Raw genomic sequence first — 18,820 nt, forward strand, 5'->3', positions numbered from 1 at the left:
TGATACAAGTTTGCATACTTCTGTACATGGTTTCTGAATTTACAGAAGCCAGTCTCTCAGATCACCTACAGAGTTCAACTAACAGCTCTGCACTCAGAGGTCCCTTGCTCCTTTCCTAGCCCAGCCCAGCCCTATAGTGGGCAATGTGTGCAAGGTGACAGTCCTTCTTACCTTGTCAGTCCTCATGGCTGACCGTCCATCTAAAACATCGCTCCAGTACAGCAGGAAATAGCTCAGTAACTACCTCTGCCCTCCTCCCATAAATACAGAGGGTGAAGTTGACAGAGGGGAGTGTGTAACCAAGGGAGTGGCCTAAGAAAAATGGTAAAAGTGCTTTCTGACTCTTTAAAACTTCCCCCACTCCTTTTGGGTAACTAAAGCCTGCATCCCAGCTTAGCACCTGTAGCTCAGCGGCTAGGGCGCCAGCCACATGCACTGGAGCTGGCGGGTTCAAATCCAGCCTGGGCCGGCCAAACAACAACAACTACTACCAAAAAAAAAAGCCAGACATTGTGGCAGGTGCCTGTAGTCCCAGTTACTTGGGAGGCTGAGGCAAGAGAATCACTTAAGACCAAGAATTTGAAGTTGCTGTGAGCTGTGATGCCATGGCACTCTACCAAGGGCAACAAAGTGAAACTCTGTCTCAAAAAATAAAAATAAAAAAACCCTGCATCCCTGCCCCAGCCCAGCAGTTGGTAGGGGCAGGGAAGTGCCCTTTATTCTTTGTGCCACAGGTGATGGGATGAATCCAAGTGGAGGTCGGGAGATCACCTCAGCTGAAGACAGGATTAGTCTGAACATACCCCTTCACAGCCCTGTACTTCTGCTCAGGAGCAGGACTCTGGTGCTGAGAGTCCGCCAGCCTCCTCACTTTCTAGCAAACTAATAAATTTCTCTTTCCTTCTCCTCAAAAACAAAGATAAAAATAAAAAACAGGTGATCAGGGCCAGATGGAGTGGCTCATCCTAGCACTCTGTGAGGCTGAAGCGGGCGAATTGCCTGAGCTCATGGATTCAAGACCAGCCTGAGCAAGCATGACCCATCTCTAAAAAAAAAAAAATAGCCAGGCATTGTGGGGTCACCTGTAGTCCCAGCTACTCAGGAAGCTGAGGCAAGAGGATCACTTGAATCCAAGAGTTTGAAGTTGCTGTGAGCTATGATGTGACAGCACTCTACTGAGGGCCACAAAATAAGACTGTCTCAAAACAATCAAAAAAGATAGGTGATCAAATATATACACTTATTTTTACTCCCTCAAAACCCCCACCAGAACACCAGTGAAGGAATTTTTTTAACATTTGAATCCATGAAAACAAAGAATGAGAAAGCAAAAGATGAAGGGTATCAGCAAAGTTCTGGAAGCTGGGAAATGAAGAAATGAGTGAGCACAGACTTTGTGGCATAAAAGAGGCTGAAATCTAACAGCCTGTGGCAGGGAAGCCTCGAAGCAGCCATATCCCCAGGAACCCAGGGAGGGCTCAGCGTCTGCCACTGTGGGTACCTCTGGCGGCCAGGGCCAAGCTGGAGCTGGAAACACATCCTGGTTTCATCTATGTGAGGAGAATGCATACCCAGGCGGGAGCTCAAATCGCTGCTCCCAATGGTGCTAGAGGGTCTGGTCTCCCCTGAAAAAGAAGGGAAGCTGCAGTCAGAATGGTAGGGCAGGCCCTCCTGTCCTAGCCTCCGTGGGACCCTCATCAGGCCAACACTGGGAAACTGAAGAATAGCATCTACTCTGCAGAGGCCGGCCAGTGGTGGACACGGGCCCTGCCAGTGCTGACACTGACACGCCCATGGCAGGCCTAGGTCTCTACCAGCTCCCAGCCCTGTGTGGAGAGCAGCCTAGCAGTGTCTTAGCAATGCCCCTTTCAGTGACTTTCATTTGGAAACACTTGCAAACTTAGCGCAGCTGCAAGAGTTGGAATAGCTCCCAGAGCCCTCTCGGTCTTTGACCCAGGCTGCCTCGACCGACATCTGCTCCTTCTATTCTGTTGCTGTGCTCTGTCACCTGCATTCCCCCTTCTGCTCCTGCTCCCACTCGAACACAGTATATTCTGGAGCAATTGCAAGCACATTGCACTCACCAAGGGTCCTTCACCCCAGCACTTTGCTGTATGTCTCCTAAAAACAGGAGACTCCCTGACATAACCACAGTGCAGATACCACTGGCCTCACTGACACAGTTCTTTTATCTAACCTACTATTCAATATCTAGTTTTGTCAACAGGCTCTGTGAAGTCTTTTACAGCTTGCGTTCTCCAAGACAGAACCCAGTCTAGGATGAGACAAAGCATTTAGCTGTCATGTCTCCAGTCTCCTTAAATCTGAAACATTTCCATGGCCTTTTTTCTTTTTTTCCTTCTTCAAGAGAAGACCTGGGATACTTTCTTTTTCTTTCTTTCTTTTTTTTTTTGAGACAGAGTTTTGCTCGATTGCCCAGGCTGGAGGACAGTAGTGTAATCACAGCTCACTGTGCCACAAACTCCTTGGCTCAAATGATTCTCCTGATTCAACCTCCTAAGTAGCTGAGGGTACAAGTGTGCTCCACCTCTAGCTGATTATTTATTTGTATTTTTTTTATAGAGAAATGGTCTCATTATTGCCCAGACTGGTCTTGAACTCTTGGCCGCAAATGATACTCCAGTCTCGGTCTCCCAAAGTTCTAGGATTACAGGCAGGGACCACTGTACCCAGATTTTCCTCATCTTTTATGATGTTAACCGTATTGAACAACAATCCTTTATTTATTTATTTATTTATTTATTTTTGAGACAGAGTCTCAAGCTGCCACCCTGGGTAGAGTGCCATGGTGTCACAACTCACAGCAACCTCAAACACTTGGGCTTAAGTGATTCTCTTGCCTCAGTCTCCCAAATAGCTAGGACTACAAGCACCTACCACAACGCCTGGCTATTTTTTTGTTATGGTTATCGTTGTTTAGCAGGCCCAGGCTGAGTTCAGACTCGCCAGCCTCGGAGTATGTGGCTGGTGCCCTACCCACTGAGCTACGGGCACCGCCCTTTTTTTATTTTTTACTTTATTTAGTTTAATTATTTATTTTTTAAAGATAGAGTCTCACTTTGTCACCTTCAGTAGAGAGCTGTGGCATCACAGCTCACAGCAACCTCCAGCTCTTGGGCTTAAGCGATTCAGCCTCCCAAGTAGCTGGGACTACAAGCACCCACCACAATGCCTGGCTATCTTTTTGCTGCAGTTTGGCCAGGTACAGATTCGAACCCACCACCCTCGGTATATCGGGCCAGCGCCCTACTCACTGAGCCACATGCGCCGCCCCCCCTTTTTTATTTTTAATAGAAGACTCCTCATTTGTAGCTGGTCAAATGTTTCCTTATGAAAAGGAAAGATTCTCTCCCCCCCACCAAGTGACATCACACCCTTCAGAGTGTCTATCACACCTGGAGGCATTCGATGGCATCTTTCTTCACTGGTGATCGAAATCTTGACCTAGTGTTTTCTGGTTCTTCCATTACATGGTTACTAGTTTTTCTCTTTCAAACAATAATTCTAGGGAGAGACATTTGAAGACCACACAGATAGCCTGTCCCTCATCAGTTTCCTATAGATTTAGCATCCACTGGGAACTGGACTTTGCTGTGATATACAAACTCTAGCTGTCCTAAAGCCTCGTTTTAAATGCATGCAGATACCTGGGGAGTGCCTGACAGCTGAGAGTCTCTATCATGAGAAATAGGTATAACATTTGTAGGATAAAGGGACTGAGAAGAAACTGAATCAGTTCCAGGGATAGAAGAGGTGGAAACACAAGACCTACCATGTCCTCGGGAGGATACTATTTTTCATCTGTTAGATTGTGGCAAAATAGAAAAATTGCTTTATGCGCTGCCGTGCTCATGAGGATAGTCCTTTATCAGAAATGTAAAATTTTCAGCTTATAACTTTTTATTTCACCTTGTTTGTAATATTGAAGTACTGGAGATTAGGGCAGCGCATGTAGCTCAGTGGGTAGGCCACATACACTGAGGCTGGTGAGTTCGAACCCGGCCCGGGCCAGCCAGCTAAAACAACAATGAAAACTGCAACAACAACAAAAAGCCAGGTGTTGTGGCAGGCACCTGTAGTCCCAGCTACTTGAGAGGCTGAGGCAGGAGAATCACTTAAGCCCAAGAGTTTGAGGTTACTATGACCTGTGACACCACGGCACTCTATTCAGGGCTACAGCTTGAGACTGTCTCCAAAAAAAAAAATGGGGCAGTGCCTATGGCTCAGTGGGTAAGGTGCTGGCTCCATATACCGAGGGTGGTGGGTTCAAACCCAGCCCCAGCCAACCTGCAACAAAAAATAGCTCGGCGTTGTGGCGGGCGCCTGTAGTCCCAGCTACTTGGGAGACTGAGGCAAGAGAATCACCTAAGAGAATCACAGCTGGAGGTTGCTGTGAGCTGTGACACCACAGCACTCTACCGAGGGTGACAAAGTGAAACTTTGTCTCTAAAAAAAAAAATGAAAATAAAGTATTAGGGATTAACCATTAGAAGGCCAGCTAAGTACATGGTGGTGCAGCTGTGCTGTGGCTGTGCTGTGGGTACTGGGCAGCACATGGGGGAAGATGCTTGTTGCATCCTCAAACATGAAACAGCATTATATGGCAAAAAGGTTCAAAAGTATGTTTAATACACTACTACTTGGGGAAAAGCAACAGAATAATACACACACTGTTCGGTACAAAAAAACTGGCGATGTTTACGGCCCCCAAGAAGGGCAACTACAGCTGCAGACGGTAGAACTGCAAGAGGGAGACTTCTCACTGTGGACACATTTGTGTAGCTTCAGATTGTCAAACTGCTTAATGTATTCAAGTTAAATTTTCAGAAAACAACTACAGAAATAAAAAACATTGCATCTGAAACAAGAATAGGATTCTGTAATAGGAAAAAAATGGAAATTTAAAAATGGGATAGCAGAAGTGACAGTATTAACAGGATGAGAATGGTTGAAAGATAAAGTTGAAGAAATCTCCACAAGGCAAAATAAAAAATAAAAGGAAGAGGCCTGGCAAGGTGGCTCACGCCTGTAATCCCAGCGCTCTGGGAGGCCGAGGTGGGTGGATTGCCTAAGCTCAGGAGTTCAGGACCAGCCTGAACAAGAATGAGACTCTGTCTCTACTAAAAATAGAAAAACTACACGGGCGTTGTGGTGGGCGCCTATAGTCCCAGCTACTCGGGAGGCTGACGCAGGAGGATCCCTCAAACTCAGGAGTTTGAGGTTGCTATGAGCTGTGACACCACAGCACTCTACCCTGGGCAACAGAGTGAGACTCTGTCTCAAAAAATAATAATAACATAACATAACATAAAAGAAAGAAATACTGAGAAAAGTAACGAAAACTAAAGGAGCAACCCAGGAGGTCCAACATCAAACCTTCCAGAAGCAAGAATGAAGAGAACAGAGGAGGAGATGGTTAAGGAAATTATGTGAGAAAAAATGTCAGTATGAAGGTATGAATTCCAGAGTGAAAGTTCCCACATGTTCTCAATAAACAGATGAGCAAAAATTTTTATGAGATACAGCATTACGGAATTTCAAATAGCAGAGAAGATCCAAGCCCTTCCAGGATGGAGAAAGAAAAAGAAATATGAATTAAATGGTGTTGCTCTCATCCGTAGTGATCTTGGAAACTGGAAGGCAGTGGGATGTGGAGTAGCTCAAAAATTAAAAGAAAATTATTTCTAATCTAGAATTCTGTGGCCTGTTCCACACAACTGCTATACAGAGAAAATGAAGGCATTTTTCAGAGGCGCAAATTATCAAAAATTTAACTCATGAATGCCAGTAAGAGGAGGGGATAAACACAGAATTGAGGAGTTAGGATGCCCCTTGTAAGAAGCAGGCAAAGGAAGGCTGAGCCTGCACCCTTTCGTCAGGGACACACGTCAGCATGAGAGCAGAGGAGAGGGCTGTGGAGGAGGCCACCAAGGACGGCATCAGCCGGTCTCCCCTTGTGCTGGTCCATGCTGAGGAGTGTTAACTCTGATAGGTGCATAGAAAATCAGACAAATAAAAAGGGCCCATTAGTACTCAAAGAAAATGTAAATAAGGAAGCAAAACTAGTTATAATTCACCACACAGCCCCAGCCAAACTGCAACAAAAAAATAGCTGGGCTTTGTGGTGGGCACCTGTAGTCCCAGCTACTTGGGAGACTGAGGCAAGAGAATTGCCTAAGCCCAAGAGCTGGAGGTTGCTGTGAGCTATGATGCTATGGCACTCTGCTGAGGGCAACAAAGTAAGACTCTTTCTCAAAAAAAAAAAAAAATTCACCACAGTTTAACTTGTGGGTAATGTTTACATGATCAGTAATACAAGTAATAAATTTATTAGTTAACAAAAATTGGAGTGTGGGAAGGGTCAGTTTGATGTGGTTGTGGTGACAGAAGTTCAAGAGGCAATGTTCATAAACAGGCTGCCAAAATATGGGTGGATGAGCCAGTGCCTGAGAGCAGATGTCAGAGAGGGCAGCCTGAGGATGGGGACCTGAACTGGCAGGTTTGTCCCCAGTCTTGCAATCTGTGGGCCTCTTGTGGATGTGCTGGGACCCTGCAGAGAGTGAGGGTGACAGCAGGACTCTAGGTGCTGCTCAGCTGTGAAGCACAGCCTTAGCACCTCACTGCAGGGTGCAGCCTTAGCACCTCACCGCGGGGTACAGCCTTAGCACCTCACCGCGGGGTGCAGCAGATACGGGCTCTAGTTATCCTTCAGCTTTCTATGAACTGTTCCTTTAGTTGTGTGACAGTGGTTGAGGCTGAGATATACAGTCAGCCCTGCACACGGACAGAAAGAAAAATAAAAATATAACAAAAAGTGGGAGGCACCTGTGGCTCAAGGGGTAGGGCGCCAGTCCCATATGCCGGAGGTGGCGGGTTCAAACCCAGCCCCGGCCAAAAACCAAAAAAAAAAAAAAAGTAACACAAATTTAACATCACCCAGTATAACAGCTGTTTGTGCCTATTGGATGTTCTAAGCCAGAGGTAACAAGGTGCGCAGGAGGACGTGTGTAGGTCATGTACACACACTATTTTCTATCAGAAACATGTTTATTGTTTGGGTATTTCGTGGGGGATTTTGGAACCAATCCATGGCAAATACCAAGAGATAACTAGTGATCTTTTATTTTGTTCAGAAGGGAAAATGGAAAAGCCCACTAGGAGCTGGGAACAACTGTGAGGCTATGCATCTTTTGGGAGGTGGCATTTTCTCCCTCCTTTTTGGCAGGCCATACGCTTTTTTTTGAGACAGAGCCTCAATCTGTCGCCCTGGTTAGAGTGCTCTGGCATCACAACTCACAGCAACCTCCAACTCCTGGGCTCAAGTGATTCTCCTGCCTCCCAAGTAGCTGGGACTGACTACAGGTGCCTGCTACTCGCCCGGCTGTTTTTTGGTTGCCGCCATCATTGTTGTTTGGTGGGCCCGGGCTGGATTTGAACCCGCCAGCTCAGGTGTATGTAGCCGGCACCTTAGCCTCTTGACACAGGCGCCGAGCCAGGCCGTACACTTTTCGAGGCTTTGCACTGGGCACATACGCAATATGTAGTGCTGGGGTTATGAGGGTTTTGTTCTATCTTCTTTTGTTGATGTTTTGGTGGGGGTTTAGAACACAACTTGGTAGGACATTGAGAACATAGTTGAAAGTCCTCCAGTATTTTACTTCCGGTAGAAATTAAAGTAACTTCTGGCTGGGAGCCTATAGGTCAGTGATTAGGGCTTCGGGGTTGTGGGTTCGAACCCAGCCTGGGCCTGCTAAACAACAACAACAAAAAAAAGCCAGGGAGGTGTCCAGAATCCCAGCTACTAGGAAGGCTGAGGCAAGAGAATTGCTTGAGCCTAAGAGTTTGAGGTTGCTGTGAGCTTTTGACACCACAGCATGCTACTGAGGGTGACAAATTGAGACTCTGTCTCAATTTAAAATTAAAGGAAAGAAAAAGAAAAGAAATTAGAGTAACTTCATGTTTGGGCAAAATTTGGGGACCTAGGATGCTTCGATCCTCATGTACACCCCAATATTTATATCTTGGATTTGGACACCTTTTAACTCAAGATTTTTTTTTTAAGACAGTCTCACTTTGCTGGCTAGCGTACTGTGGCGTCAGAGCTCACAGCAATGTCACACTCTTTTTTTTTTTTTTTTTTTGTAGAGACAGAGTCTCACTGTACCGCCCTCGGGTAGAGTGCCGTGGCGTCACACGGCTCACAGCAACCTCTAACTCTTGGGCTTACGCAATTCTCTTGCCTCAGCCTCCCCAGCAGCTGCAGGCGCCCGCCACAACGCCCGGCTATTTTTCTGTTGCAGTTTGGCCAGGGCTGGGTCCGAACCCACCACCCTCGGCATATGGGGCCGGCGCCCTACTCACTGAGCCACAGGTGCCGCCCAGCAATGTCACACTCTTGAACTCAACCATCCTCCTGCCTCAGCAACTACAGGTACCCATCACAACACCCGTCTAGTTTTTCTATTTTTAGTAGAGATGAGGTCTTGCTCTTGCTCAGGCTAGTCTTGAACTCCTGAGCTCAAGCAATCTATTTGCCTCGGCCTCCCAGAATGTTAGGATTACAGGCCTGAGCCACTGGGCCTGGCCAGGAATTCTTTTTTTTTTTTTTTTTTTTTTTGAGACTGAGTCTCATTGTGTTGCCCTCGGTAGAGTGCTGTGGCATCACAGCTCACAGCAACCCTCAACTCTTGGGCTTAAGCGATTCTCTTGCCTCAGCCTCCCAAGTAGCCGGGACTACAGGCACCTGCCACAGCGCCCGGCTATTTTTTGTTGCAGTTGTCGTTGTTTAGCAGTCCTGGGCTGGGTTTGAACCCGCCACCCTCGGTGTATGTGGCTGGTACCATAGCCACTGTGCTTCAGGCACCAAACCATGCTAGGAATTTTTTTAAATTGAAATAAAATGTGCATACCACAGAATTCATTATTTTCAAGTATATTGTCGTTTGGGGGATATTTACAGTGTTGTGCAACCATCACTACTATCTAATTCCAGAATATTTTCATCACCCCAAAAAGAAACCCCCACACTCATTAGCAGTAACTCCCCAAGCAGCCACTCATGTCCAGAATAGGCAAAATATCAAGATTTTTATCAAGTCTCTCTCTGGTCTGGATGTTTCACATGAGTAGGGACATCCCTTGTCTTCAGAGATCATCCATGCTGGAGTGTTAGTTAGTGCTCCATTCTTTTTTACAGCTCAGGGAGTTTTATGGATTCATTTTGGGTTTGGGGCTGTCCCTGAAGGGAGCACACCCTTCATCTTCTCCCATGTCGAGTTTACAGAAAAGGGGTAAATGCCGGTGATGGAACAATCTTACCTTGAAACCATTTCAACCTTACCCAGAAGCTGCAAGAACAGCACCAAAAGCTCCTGTCCCCTCCCTCAAGACTCCATCCACTTTTCACTGTTGTCCAGTGTTGCTTACCAGAGAAAGCCTAGTCAGCCTACTGGTCTAGTCCAGTCTAGGGTCAAATGCTGCACATAGCACTGTTCCACCTGTCTCTGTAGTATGGAACCCTCCTTCTTCCCTCCTTAGTCCTTGTGACCTTGACATTTTGGAATATTACAGGGTGGTCTTTTACGGAGTGCCTGCAGCACAGTGACACTCTCCACTCAGCAGGTGACAACATGTCCTGGTTCATGTGGCATGTCAGGTCCAATTCTCCCATTGCTGGTGCAATTAACATTGACCATTTGGTCAAGATGGTGTGTGTCAACTTCCCTACTACAAAGTTACTTTTTTTTTTTTTTTTGAGACAGAGTCTCACTCTTGTTGCCCTGGGGTTGAGTGCTGTGGCGTCATAGCTCACAGCAGTCTCAAACTCTTGGGCTCAAGTGATCCTCTTGCCTCAGCCTCCGAGTAACTGGGATTAATAGGCGCCCGCCTCGACGCCCAGCTAATTTTAGAGACTGTGGTCTCGCTTTTGCTCAGGCTGTTCTCAAACTTGTGAGCTCAAGCAGTCCACCCACTTTAGCCTCCCAGAGTGCTGGAATTACAGGTGTGAGCCCCCATAGCCCTAGAAAGTTACTTTTAATCCTTTGTAATTAAGTATTTTGTGAACAGACACTTTGAGACTAAGTAAATATCTTACATGTCATCCCACTCTCCTCTGGGTATGATCACTGTGATCCTCCTCTAGTGGCAACTCTTTCCAAGTCCTCTTCTTCCTGGTTCTGAAGGGAAGAGTTTTCTCCCCATTTGTTTAGTTTATGTCACTGTGGATTCATGGATTCAGACCTGCCGCATGTCTGTTGCTATCATCACTTATTTCAGTGTGTAAATTGTCTCGTGTTTGCTAGTTCCTGTATCCCTTTGGTATATCCCTTCATTTTCTGAGCCCCATCTACTTTCTTAAACAAGACTACACTTTCCAGGCCACCTCCTTGCAGGGATAGAGTCCAAAAGGTATATAATATTAAGATTGGTAAAATATCAGCTGTGGCCAGAGAATGGCTCATGCCTATAATCCTACCAGCCTGGAGGCCAAGGCAGGAGGATTGCTTGAGACCATCCTGAGCAAAAGTGAGACCTCATCTCTATAAAAAAATAGAAAAATTAAATAATGGCTATCAGAAGTATGTTTTGTTTTAGTGTGAGTTACCGTTACTGTGTTTGTTTATTGTAAAGGTGGACATTTAGCATTCAGTGCAGTTTTTAATAAAAAGTAATTAAAAAAAATAGAAAAATTAGCCAGGCATGGTGGTGCCTTAGCTATTCAGGAAACTAAGGCAGGAGAATCACTTGAGCTCAGGAGACTGAGGTTGCTGTGAGCTAGACTGACGTAACTGCACTCTAGCCCAGCCCACAAAGCAAGACTCAGTCTCAAAGTATATATTGCAAGCATACATGTCAAATATATTAACAATAGAGTATAAATGTCTAAACACAACAATTGAATAAGTGAGGTGAATGATATATAGATAGATTGTATATAGAGTCAGTACATTGTACCCCATAAATTAAATTATACTTATGATCTACTAAAAAAAAAAAAAAAAAGGCGGCCAGGCACAGTGCCTCACACCTGTAACCCCAGCACTCTGGGAGGCCGAGGTAGGTGGGTTGCTTGACCTCAAAAGTTAAAGACCAGGGCGGCGCCTGTGGCTCAGTGAGTAGGGTGCCGGTCCCATATGCCGGAGGTGGCGGGTTCAAACCCAGCCCTGGCCAAAAACCACAAAAAAAAAAGTTAAAGACCAGCCTGAGCAAAAGCGAGACCCCCGTCTCTACTAAAAATAGAAAAACTGAGGCAAGAGGATTGCTTGAGCCTGAGTTGGAGGTTACTGTGAGCTATGATGCCATAGCACTCTACCCAGGGCAACAGCTTGAGACTTTGTCTCAACAACAACAACGAAGGGGGAGGCAAAAAAAATTATGATAAAGCTTTATCAAGGAAATCAAGTTATCTTTCTAAAATAGATTAGTATGTTTAGTTATTGGTAAAATAACAAGTGTGCTGCTGTTTGTCAAGGTCATAATTTGAACATTCTCTCCTTCATGAGAGAGAAGTAGGTGTGTGTAGGTTGCAGATGTGCTACAAATGACTCTCTCCTGAATTTCAGGGGACCACCAAAATCAACACCTTCAACTGGTCTAAGGTTCGTAAACTAAGCTTCAAGAGGAAACGGTTTCTTATCAAACTCCATCCAGAGGTTCATGTAAGTATTATTTCAAACAGTTTTTAAATTATAAATAATTTATTGGCTTGGCCCCCATTGCTCAGTGGTTAGGGTGCTGACCACATACACAGGGGCTGGTGGGTTCAACCCTAGCCTGGGCCTGCTAAACAACAATGACAACTACAACAACAACAAAAATAGCCAGGCATTGTGGCCAGTGCTGTGAGCTGTGACGCCACGGCATTCTACCGAGGTCGAGATATAATGAGATTCTGTCTCAAAAAAAAAAAGAAGAATTAATTGTGCTGGTCTATTGAGCATTTTGTCAAGCTGCTTTGTAAATCATTTCAGCATACCACACACAAGAATTTAAGGGCAAGATTTGAGATTGGTCGTCTGGAAGGGCTTAAGGACAGCCTGCCCTACTGGGCACAGTAACCTTCTCCAAGAACCTTGTCACCCACACATCCTTGAGCACCACCTCTGGGATTTCAGATTCAACAGGTTTAGTTGCCTAACAGGCTTCCAGGGGCCATTGGTTATTGCAGCCTCCTTGTTTTCTGGGTAACAAAGCAAAGAACAAATTGTTTAATAGAGTGCTCAAAATATCTGAAGCTGCTTCAAGTTAGTGTGAGGGCTTTGAGCTGAGGGGCAGCCCCAGTACTCTCCTGGGTCTTTGCCTCAGAAACTGATCTCTGAGGAGCTCTAATTGAAAAGGCTTGATTATTAGGAAATAAGTATTCCTTTCTCTACAGATTGCCAGCCAATACAAATTACATATGAATTTACTGAAGTGAGTAAAAATAAAAAAAAACAAATGCCCGAATAGTCTGATGTTTGAGAAACTAATGACTTCAGATTATTCAAAGATGTTCACATCATTAACGTTTGCATTGTACAAAAGGAGTTCAATAAAAAGTGCATCAGGGGCGGCGCCTGTGGCTCAACGGGTAGGGCGCTGGTCCCATATGCCGGAAGTGGCGGGTTCAAGCCCAGCCCCGGCCAAAAAGAAAAAAAAAAAAAAAAAAAAAGTGCATCAGCTGGGGGCAGCACCTGTGGCTCAAGGAGTAGAGTGCTGGCCTCATATACCAGGGGTGACAGGTTCAAGCCCAGCCCCAGCCAAAACTGCGAAAAAAAAGATAAATAAAAAGTGCATCAGCTGAGCCACTGTGGGCCTAGGGCTTAAGAGACAGCAGTGCCTGCGCCAGCCCAGATGCACTGTGGGTCGAGAGGAATTTAAAGCAGGTGGGCACCAGTAGGAAGGAAGGCTTTGCCCAGCTCGTTTCTTGCAGTTATTCAGAGAAGATAAATGTTTTAGGAAAATCCTGGGACATTAGAGAAAACCCTCCTTCCAAGATGTGTTAGAGATGAGAGACCAAATGACCCAGACCAGCCCAGCTCAGAAAGTTAGATGCTTTTGTTAGAGGTTCCTGACACAGGACACTTGTTCCTGAGCAGCACAGGATCTCTCCAGAGAGTAAATTCCACACAGCCCACCTGTTTGGTTGCCTTGAACCCTTTCCCAGTGAACGAAACTCAGAGCTCTTTCCCTGTGTTACCGCGTGTTCACATATGAGACATCAAGCCTGCCAGTATAATGCGTCTGTGCCTTGGGATAACCCATGTTATGCTGATGATCATATAATTCCTTCCTGGGCAGAGAGTTTAGTGTTACAATTAGCTAAGAGGTCCTATAGGACAGTTAAAGCAGTTAGGGCTGGTGTAAGCCAGTTGCCTCAAGGAAGTGTTGAGGCATCTCTAGTGCCCTACAGTTACCTTTGGTATTTGCTTAATCTATTTTGTAACAACTCTGAGCACTCCCAGTTAACACCAACCTACCTCCCTGTGTGGTAAAGAAGGTATATTTTTGCCTCAATAGGGAAAGAAGAGAATTACTGCTCAATTCACCAAGCAACTATGAATTGGAACAGTGTTTTTCCGAGCTCAGAATGTATTTGTATCTGCACTTGGCAAAGTTACCTTTTATATCTCCACATATATATATATATTTTAAATATATTTTTAAGACTAAAGTAGGGATCAAAGTATTATAGTGTTTCTGGAAAATAATACATCAGAAGGTTCAAAACTGTGCACTGTGTTCTGTGCTAGAGTATTTGTGACAAAAACAAAAAAAGTACATTGGTCTTTGAGCTCAGAATTCCATTTCTAGGAATTTATCCTAAGGAGTAACTATGGGAGAGGATGCAGTAGTTTCTTCATATTCTTTTCAAGCCTGAAAACTGCATGTCCTGGACATCAGAGCATCCTAGATTTCTTTTTTTATTTTGGATTACTATAAGGGTATATATGATTGGCTTACATTGCTTGTATTTGCTAGGCAGCATCTGAGGTAGTTGAGTCCTTCACCCAGGAGCTGTGCCATATACCCTGTTGGGTAAGAGCTTACTGAGCTCTGTCCCTCCCTCTCCCCGCACTTGAATTTAATCGTGTTTTTTGCTCGTGTGGGCATGTAATTGTTCGTCTAGTTCCTAATTAGTATTGAGTACATGGGATGTGTGCTTTTCCATTATTCAGATACTTTACTAGGGAGAACATTCTTTAACTCCTATCTAGATAAATACAAAAGATGTAAAGTCTCCATCTTTTTTATGGCTGAATAGTATTCCATGATATACATAGAGCATAGTTTATTAATCCATTCCTGGGTTGATGGGCACTTGGGTTGTTTCCACATCTTTGTGATTGTGAGTTGAGCTGCTATAAACATTCGAGTGCAAATGTCCTTACGGTAAAATGATGTTTTTCTGTTCTGTTTTTTGAGACAGAGTCTCACTTTGTCACCCTTGGTAGAGTGCTGTGGTGTCATAGCTCACAACTCTTGGGCTCAAGTGATTCTCTTGCCTCAGCCTTCCAAGTAGCTAGGACTTCAGGTGTCCACCCCAACACCCGGCTATTTTTAGAGACGGGAGTCTCACTCTTGCTCAAGCTGGTCTTGAACCTGTGAGCTCAGGGCAATCCTATAGGCGTGAGCCACTGAGCCCGACCAAAATGACTTTTTTCTTCTGAGTAGATACCTAGTAATGGGAATGTGGAATCAAGTGGAAGATCTACTTTTAGCTCTTTGAGGATCCACCACACTTCTCTCCAAAGAGGCTGTATTAGTTTGCAGTCCTACAAGAAGTATAAGATGAGAACTCCCTTTTCTCCACATCTGTGCCAGCATCTGCAGCTTCAGGACTTTGTGATGTGGGCCATTGTCACTGGGGTTAGGTGATATCTCAGGGGGGTTTTGATTTGTATTTCTCTGACGATTAGGGACACTGAGCATTTTTTCCTGTGTTTGTTGGACATTTCTCTTTTTAAGACAAGGTTGTGTTCACGTCTCTTACCCAGTGATTAGTTGGGTTTTTAGCTCTTTTCTTGATGATTTGCTTGAGTTCTTTGTAGACTCTGGTTATTAGCCCTTTGTCAAATTCTTTTTTTTTTTTTTTTGAGACAGAGCCTCAAGCTGTTGCCCTGGGTAGAGTGCCATGGCATCACAACCATCCTTGCCTGGTTTGGGTATCAGCATGATATTTACTTCATAGAACATATTGAGGAAGGTTCCTTCCTTCTCACTGTTTTGGAATAGGTTCCTTGGTATAGGTACAAGGTCATCTTTGAAGGTTGGGAAGAATTTTGGTGTAAAACCATTGGATCTAGGCAGACCGCGTTGGGTTGCAGCCGCTGACGCCACCATCATGCCATCCCTGTGGGTCTCAATGAGCCTAGGTGACACTCCAGAATGGGAGACAAGCCAGTTTGGGAGCAGATTGGATCCAGCTTTATTCAACATTATTACCATCTATTTGATAACGATAGAACCCAACTAGGCGCAATTTACATTGATGTGTCATGCCTTACGTGGGAAGGACAGCACTTCCAGGGGAAAGCTGCCATTGTGGAGAAGTTCTCTAGCCTTCTGTTCCAGAAAATACAGCACAGCATCATGGCACAGGACCATCAGCCTACGCCAGATAGTTGCATCATCAGCATGGTTGTTGGCCAGCTTAAGGCCGATGAAGATCCCATCATGGGGTTCTACCAGATGTTCCTATTAAAGAACATCAATGATGTTTGGGTTTGCACCAATGACATGTTCAGGCTTGCCCTGCACAACTTCAGCTGACCTCCTGCTAGCCAGGCACTCATGCTATTTCCTCCCTCCTTTTCCAATACTATTCACACTCCTGCAGATGCTCCAAATATACACAAATGAGCAAGGCTGCGGTGGAAGTGAGTGCAGTGCACTGCTGCCACAGAGGTGTTATGCATGATGTTTGGATGCTAGACTAGTTGCATCTGACAGGAGAAGTTTGTGTTGTATGAGCACATGCCTTGGAAAGACTTAAGTAATGCAAAACGTTGTCTTTTTTTTTTTTTTTTTTTTTTTGTTGGGGATTCATTGAGGGTACAATAAGCCAGTTACACTGATTGCAATTGTTAGGTAAAGTCCCTCTTGCAATCATGTCTTGCCCCCATAAAGTGTGACACACACCAAGGCCCCATCCACTCCCTCCGTCCCTCTTTTGCTTTTCCTCCCCCCCATAACCTTAATTGTCATTAATTGTCCTCATATCAAAATTGAGTACATAGGATTCATGCTTCTCCATTCTTGTGATGCTTTACTAAGAATATGTCTTCCACTTCCATCCAGGTTAATACTTGTGTGTGTTAAACCAGCCTTGCATCCCTGGGATGATGTCTTTTTTTTTAGTCTACTGACAAATTGCTCTAGTAACCCAATGAAGTGAAGAAGAAAGCAGCTGCCTCACCGCCCAGATATTGATTTGTTGAGATGTTTCAATGCCTCACGATACAATAAAACCACAAAAATTGGGGTGGTGCCTGTGGCTCAGTGAGTCGGGCGCCAGCCCCATGTGCCGAGGGTGGCAGGTTCGAACCCAGCCCCAGCCAAGCTGCAACCAAGAAGTAGCCGGGTGTTGTGGTGGGCACCTGTAGTCCCAGTTGCTCCGGAGGCTGAGGCAAGAGAATCGCATAAGCCCAAGAGTTAGAGGTTGCTGTGAGCTGTGTGACATCATGGCACTCTACCCGAGGGCGGTACAGTGAGACTCTGTCTCTACAAAAAAAAAAAAAAGAAACATCTGATCCAGGCCTTTTTTTGTTAGAAGTTTTTGTATTGTTATTGCAATTTTGGTGCTTGATATCAGCCTATTCAAGAGTTCTGTTTCCTCTGTTTAAGTCTAGAGAGGTGGTATGATTCTGGGTATTGGTCCACTTCCTCCACATTTTCAAATTTCTGGGTGGAGAGTTTTTTGTAGTAATCAGAGATGATCTTTTGTATCATTGTGGTATCTGTTGTTACTTCCCCTTTTCCATTTCTGATTGATATTATTAGAAATCTTACTTTTCTATTGCTAATTAATCTTGCCAAAGTTTTATCGATTTTAGGGCAATGTCTGTGGCTCAAAAGGATAGGGCGCTGGCCCCATATGCCGGAGGTGGCAAGTTCAAACGCAGCCCTGGCCAAAAAAAAAAGTTTTTTATTGATTTTATTTATGTTTTCAAACAACCAAATTTTTATTTCATTAACCTTCTGAATGGTTCTTTTGTTTTCACTTCATTCTAATCTAATTTTGGTTATTTCTTTTCTTCTGCTAGGTTTGGGATTGAATTGCTCTTTTTCCAGTTTCTTGGGATGATTTATTAGGTTGTTGATTTGCTTCTGTTTTTTGGAGATGGGCATTTAGTGTGACAAATTTCCCTCTTAGGACTGTTTTTGCAGTATCCCACAGGGGTTTTTTTTTGGTTTTGGGGTTTTTTTGAGACAGATTATCACTATATCGCCCTCAGTAGAGTGCCGTGGCATCGCATCTCACAGCAACCTCAAACTCTTGGGCTTAAGCGGTTCTCTTGTCTCAGCCTCCCAAGTAGCTGGAACTACAGACACCTGTGGCTATTTTTTTTGTTGCAGTTGTCATTTGTTGTTTAGCTGGCCCTGGGCCAGATTTGAACCCTCCAGCCTGGCCGGCACCCTACCCACTGAGCCACGGGTGCCACCCCCTTAGGTTTTGATAGCTTATGGTTTCATTGTTGTTTTGTTTGAGGGATTTTCTTCTTTATCTCCTATGTTACCCAGCTGTCACTCAACATGACAACCTGGAGTCTTTTTTAAAACACCATGTATAAACAAGTCAGTAATAACATATAAATATGTCAACTGTCATGGAAAGATGCCATAATTTGGAAAAAGAGTGGTTCTCAGGAAACACTCAGAATGTTGATAGTGTGTAATTGTGAAGGACTTCATTTTTCTGCTATTTCTTCAGAGAATATACATATATGTGTTGTCTTTTTTACTTAAGTAAATGGAACCAGAAGTCTTTATATACGATTTTTAGAAAAAGCTCCCTAAGTTTTAATTTTGGAATTGTCTATTGCGTGATCTGCTTCCTGGATTTACATTGTCTTCCCCAGTACTTTATTCTTGAATTAATTAAACCTTTGCATTTTGTTTCTAGGGACCTTACCAGGACACATTAGAATTTTTATTGAGTAGTAGAGATGAATGTAAGAACTTCTGGAAGATTTGTGTGGAATATCACACTTTTTTTAGACTTTTTGATCAACCTAAGCCTAAAGCAAAAGCTGTCTTCTTCAGCCGGGGCTCTTCCTTCAGATACAGGTATGGGCCTTGCCACAGGTTCCACAGACCTCTCACCAGTTTATAAAGCTGAGAAAATAGATGATCCCTCGTTGGGAAAGAAGTTTTGTAAAATATTTCCAAGTATTATATTCAAAGTGTTACCTTCGTCGGCCAGGCATGGTGGCTCACACCTGTAATTCTGGCACTCTGGGAGGCCAAGGGAGGTGAATTGCCCTGACCTTACAGGTTTGAGACCAGCGTGAGCCAGAACAAGACCCTGTCTCTAAGACTAGCTGGGCATTGTGACAGGCACCTGTAGTCCTGCTACTTGGGAGGCTGAGGCAAGAGAATCAATCGAGCCCAAGAGTTGGAGGTTGCTGTGAGCTATGACACCACGGCACTCTATCCAGGGTGACAAAGTGAGACTCTGTCTAAAAAACAACAAAACCAAGAGTTACTATTGTAAAAAACAATAACTAGAGAAAGGATATCAAATAAAACAGTAAAAAAAAAAAAAAAACAGTCATGGCAGCGCCTGTGGCTCATTGAGTAAGGCGCCAGCCCCATATAC

At 44.5% G+C, this 18,820-nt stretch overlaps 2 protein-coding genes across 12 annotated transcripts in view; both read left to right on the forward strand.

Annotated features, from left to right (window-relative positions):
• FARP2 (FERM, ARH/RhoGEF and pleckstrin domain protein 2) overlaps positions 1 to 18,820 on the forward strand; it is a 141,216-nt gene that overhangs the window by 76,305 nt on the left and 46,091 nt on the right. For all 11 annotated transcript variants that reach the window (XR_008381222.1, XM_053597221.1, XM_053597220.1 and 8 more), the window contains 2 exons: positions 11,583 to 11,678; positions 18,125 to 18,288. Coding sequence is in view for 10 of the 11 variants with exons in the window: in XM_053597221.1 (XP_053453196.1) it covers positions 11,583 to 11,678; positions 18,125 to 18,288 (260 nt within the window). In the remaining variant the exon portion in view is untranslated. The remainder of the gene's footprint in view (positions 1 to 11,582; positions 11,679 to 18,124; positions 18,289 to 18,820) is intronic.
• LOC128590110 (nuclear transport factor 2-like) lies at positions 15,388 to 15,800 on the forward strand. Its single transcript, XM_053597271.1, has one exon. It carries the CDS (start codon positions 15,388 to 15,390, stop codon positions 15,769 to 15,771), a length of 384 nt encoding a protein of 127 aa, XP_053453246.1. The 3' UTR covers positions 15,772 to 15,800.

This window comes from Nycticebus coucang, chromosome 7, assembly GCF_027406575.1.
Source record: "Nycticebus coucang isolate mNycCou1 chromosome 7, mNycCou1.pri, whole genome shotgun sequence".
NCBI lineage: Eukaryota > Metazoa > Chordata > Mammalia > Primates > Lorisidae > Nycticebus > Nycticebus coucang.

Coding starts and splice junctions, on each gene's coding strand:
- LOC128590110 (XM_053597271.1), top strand. CDS start 15,388: ATGGGAGACAAGCCAGTTTGGGAGCAGATTGGATCCAGCTTTATTCAA.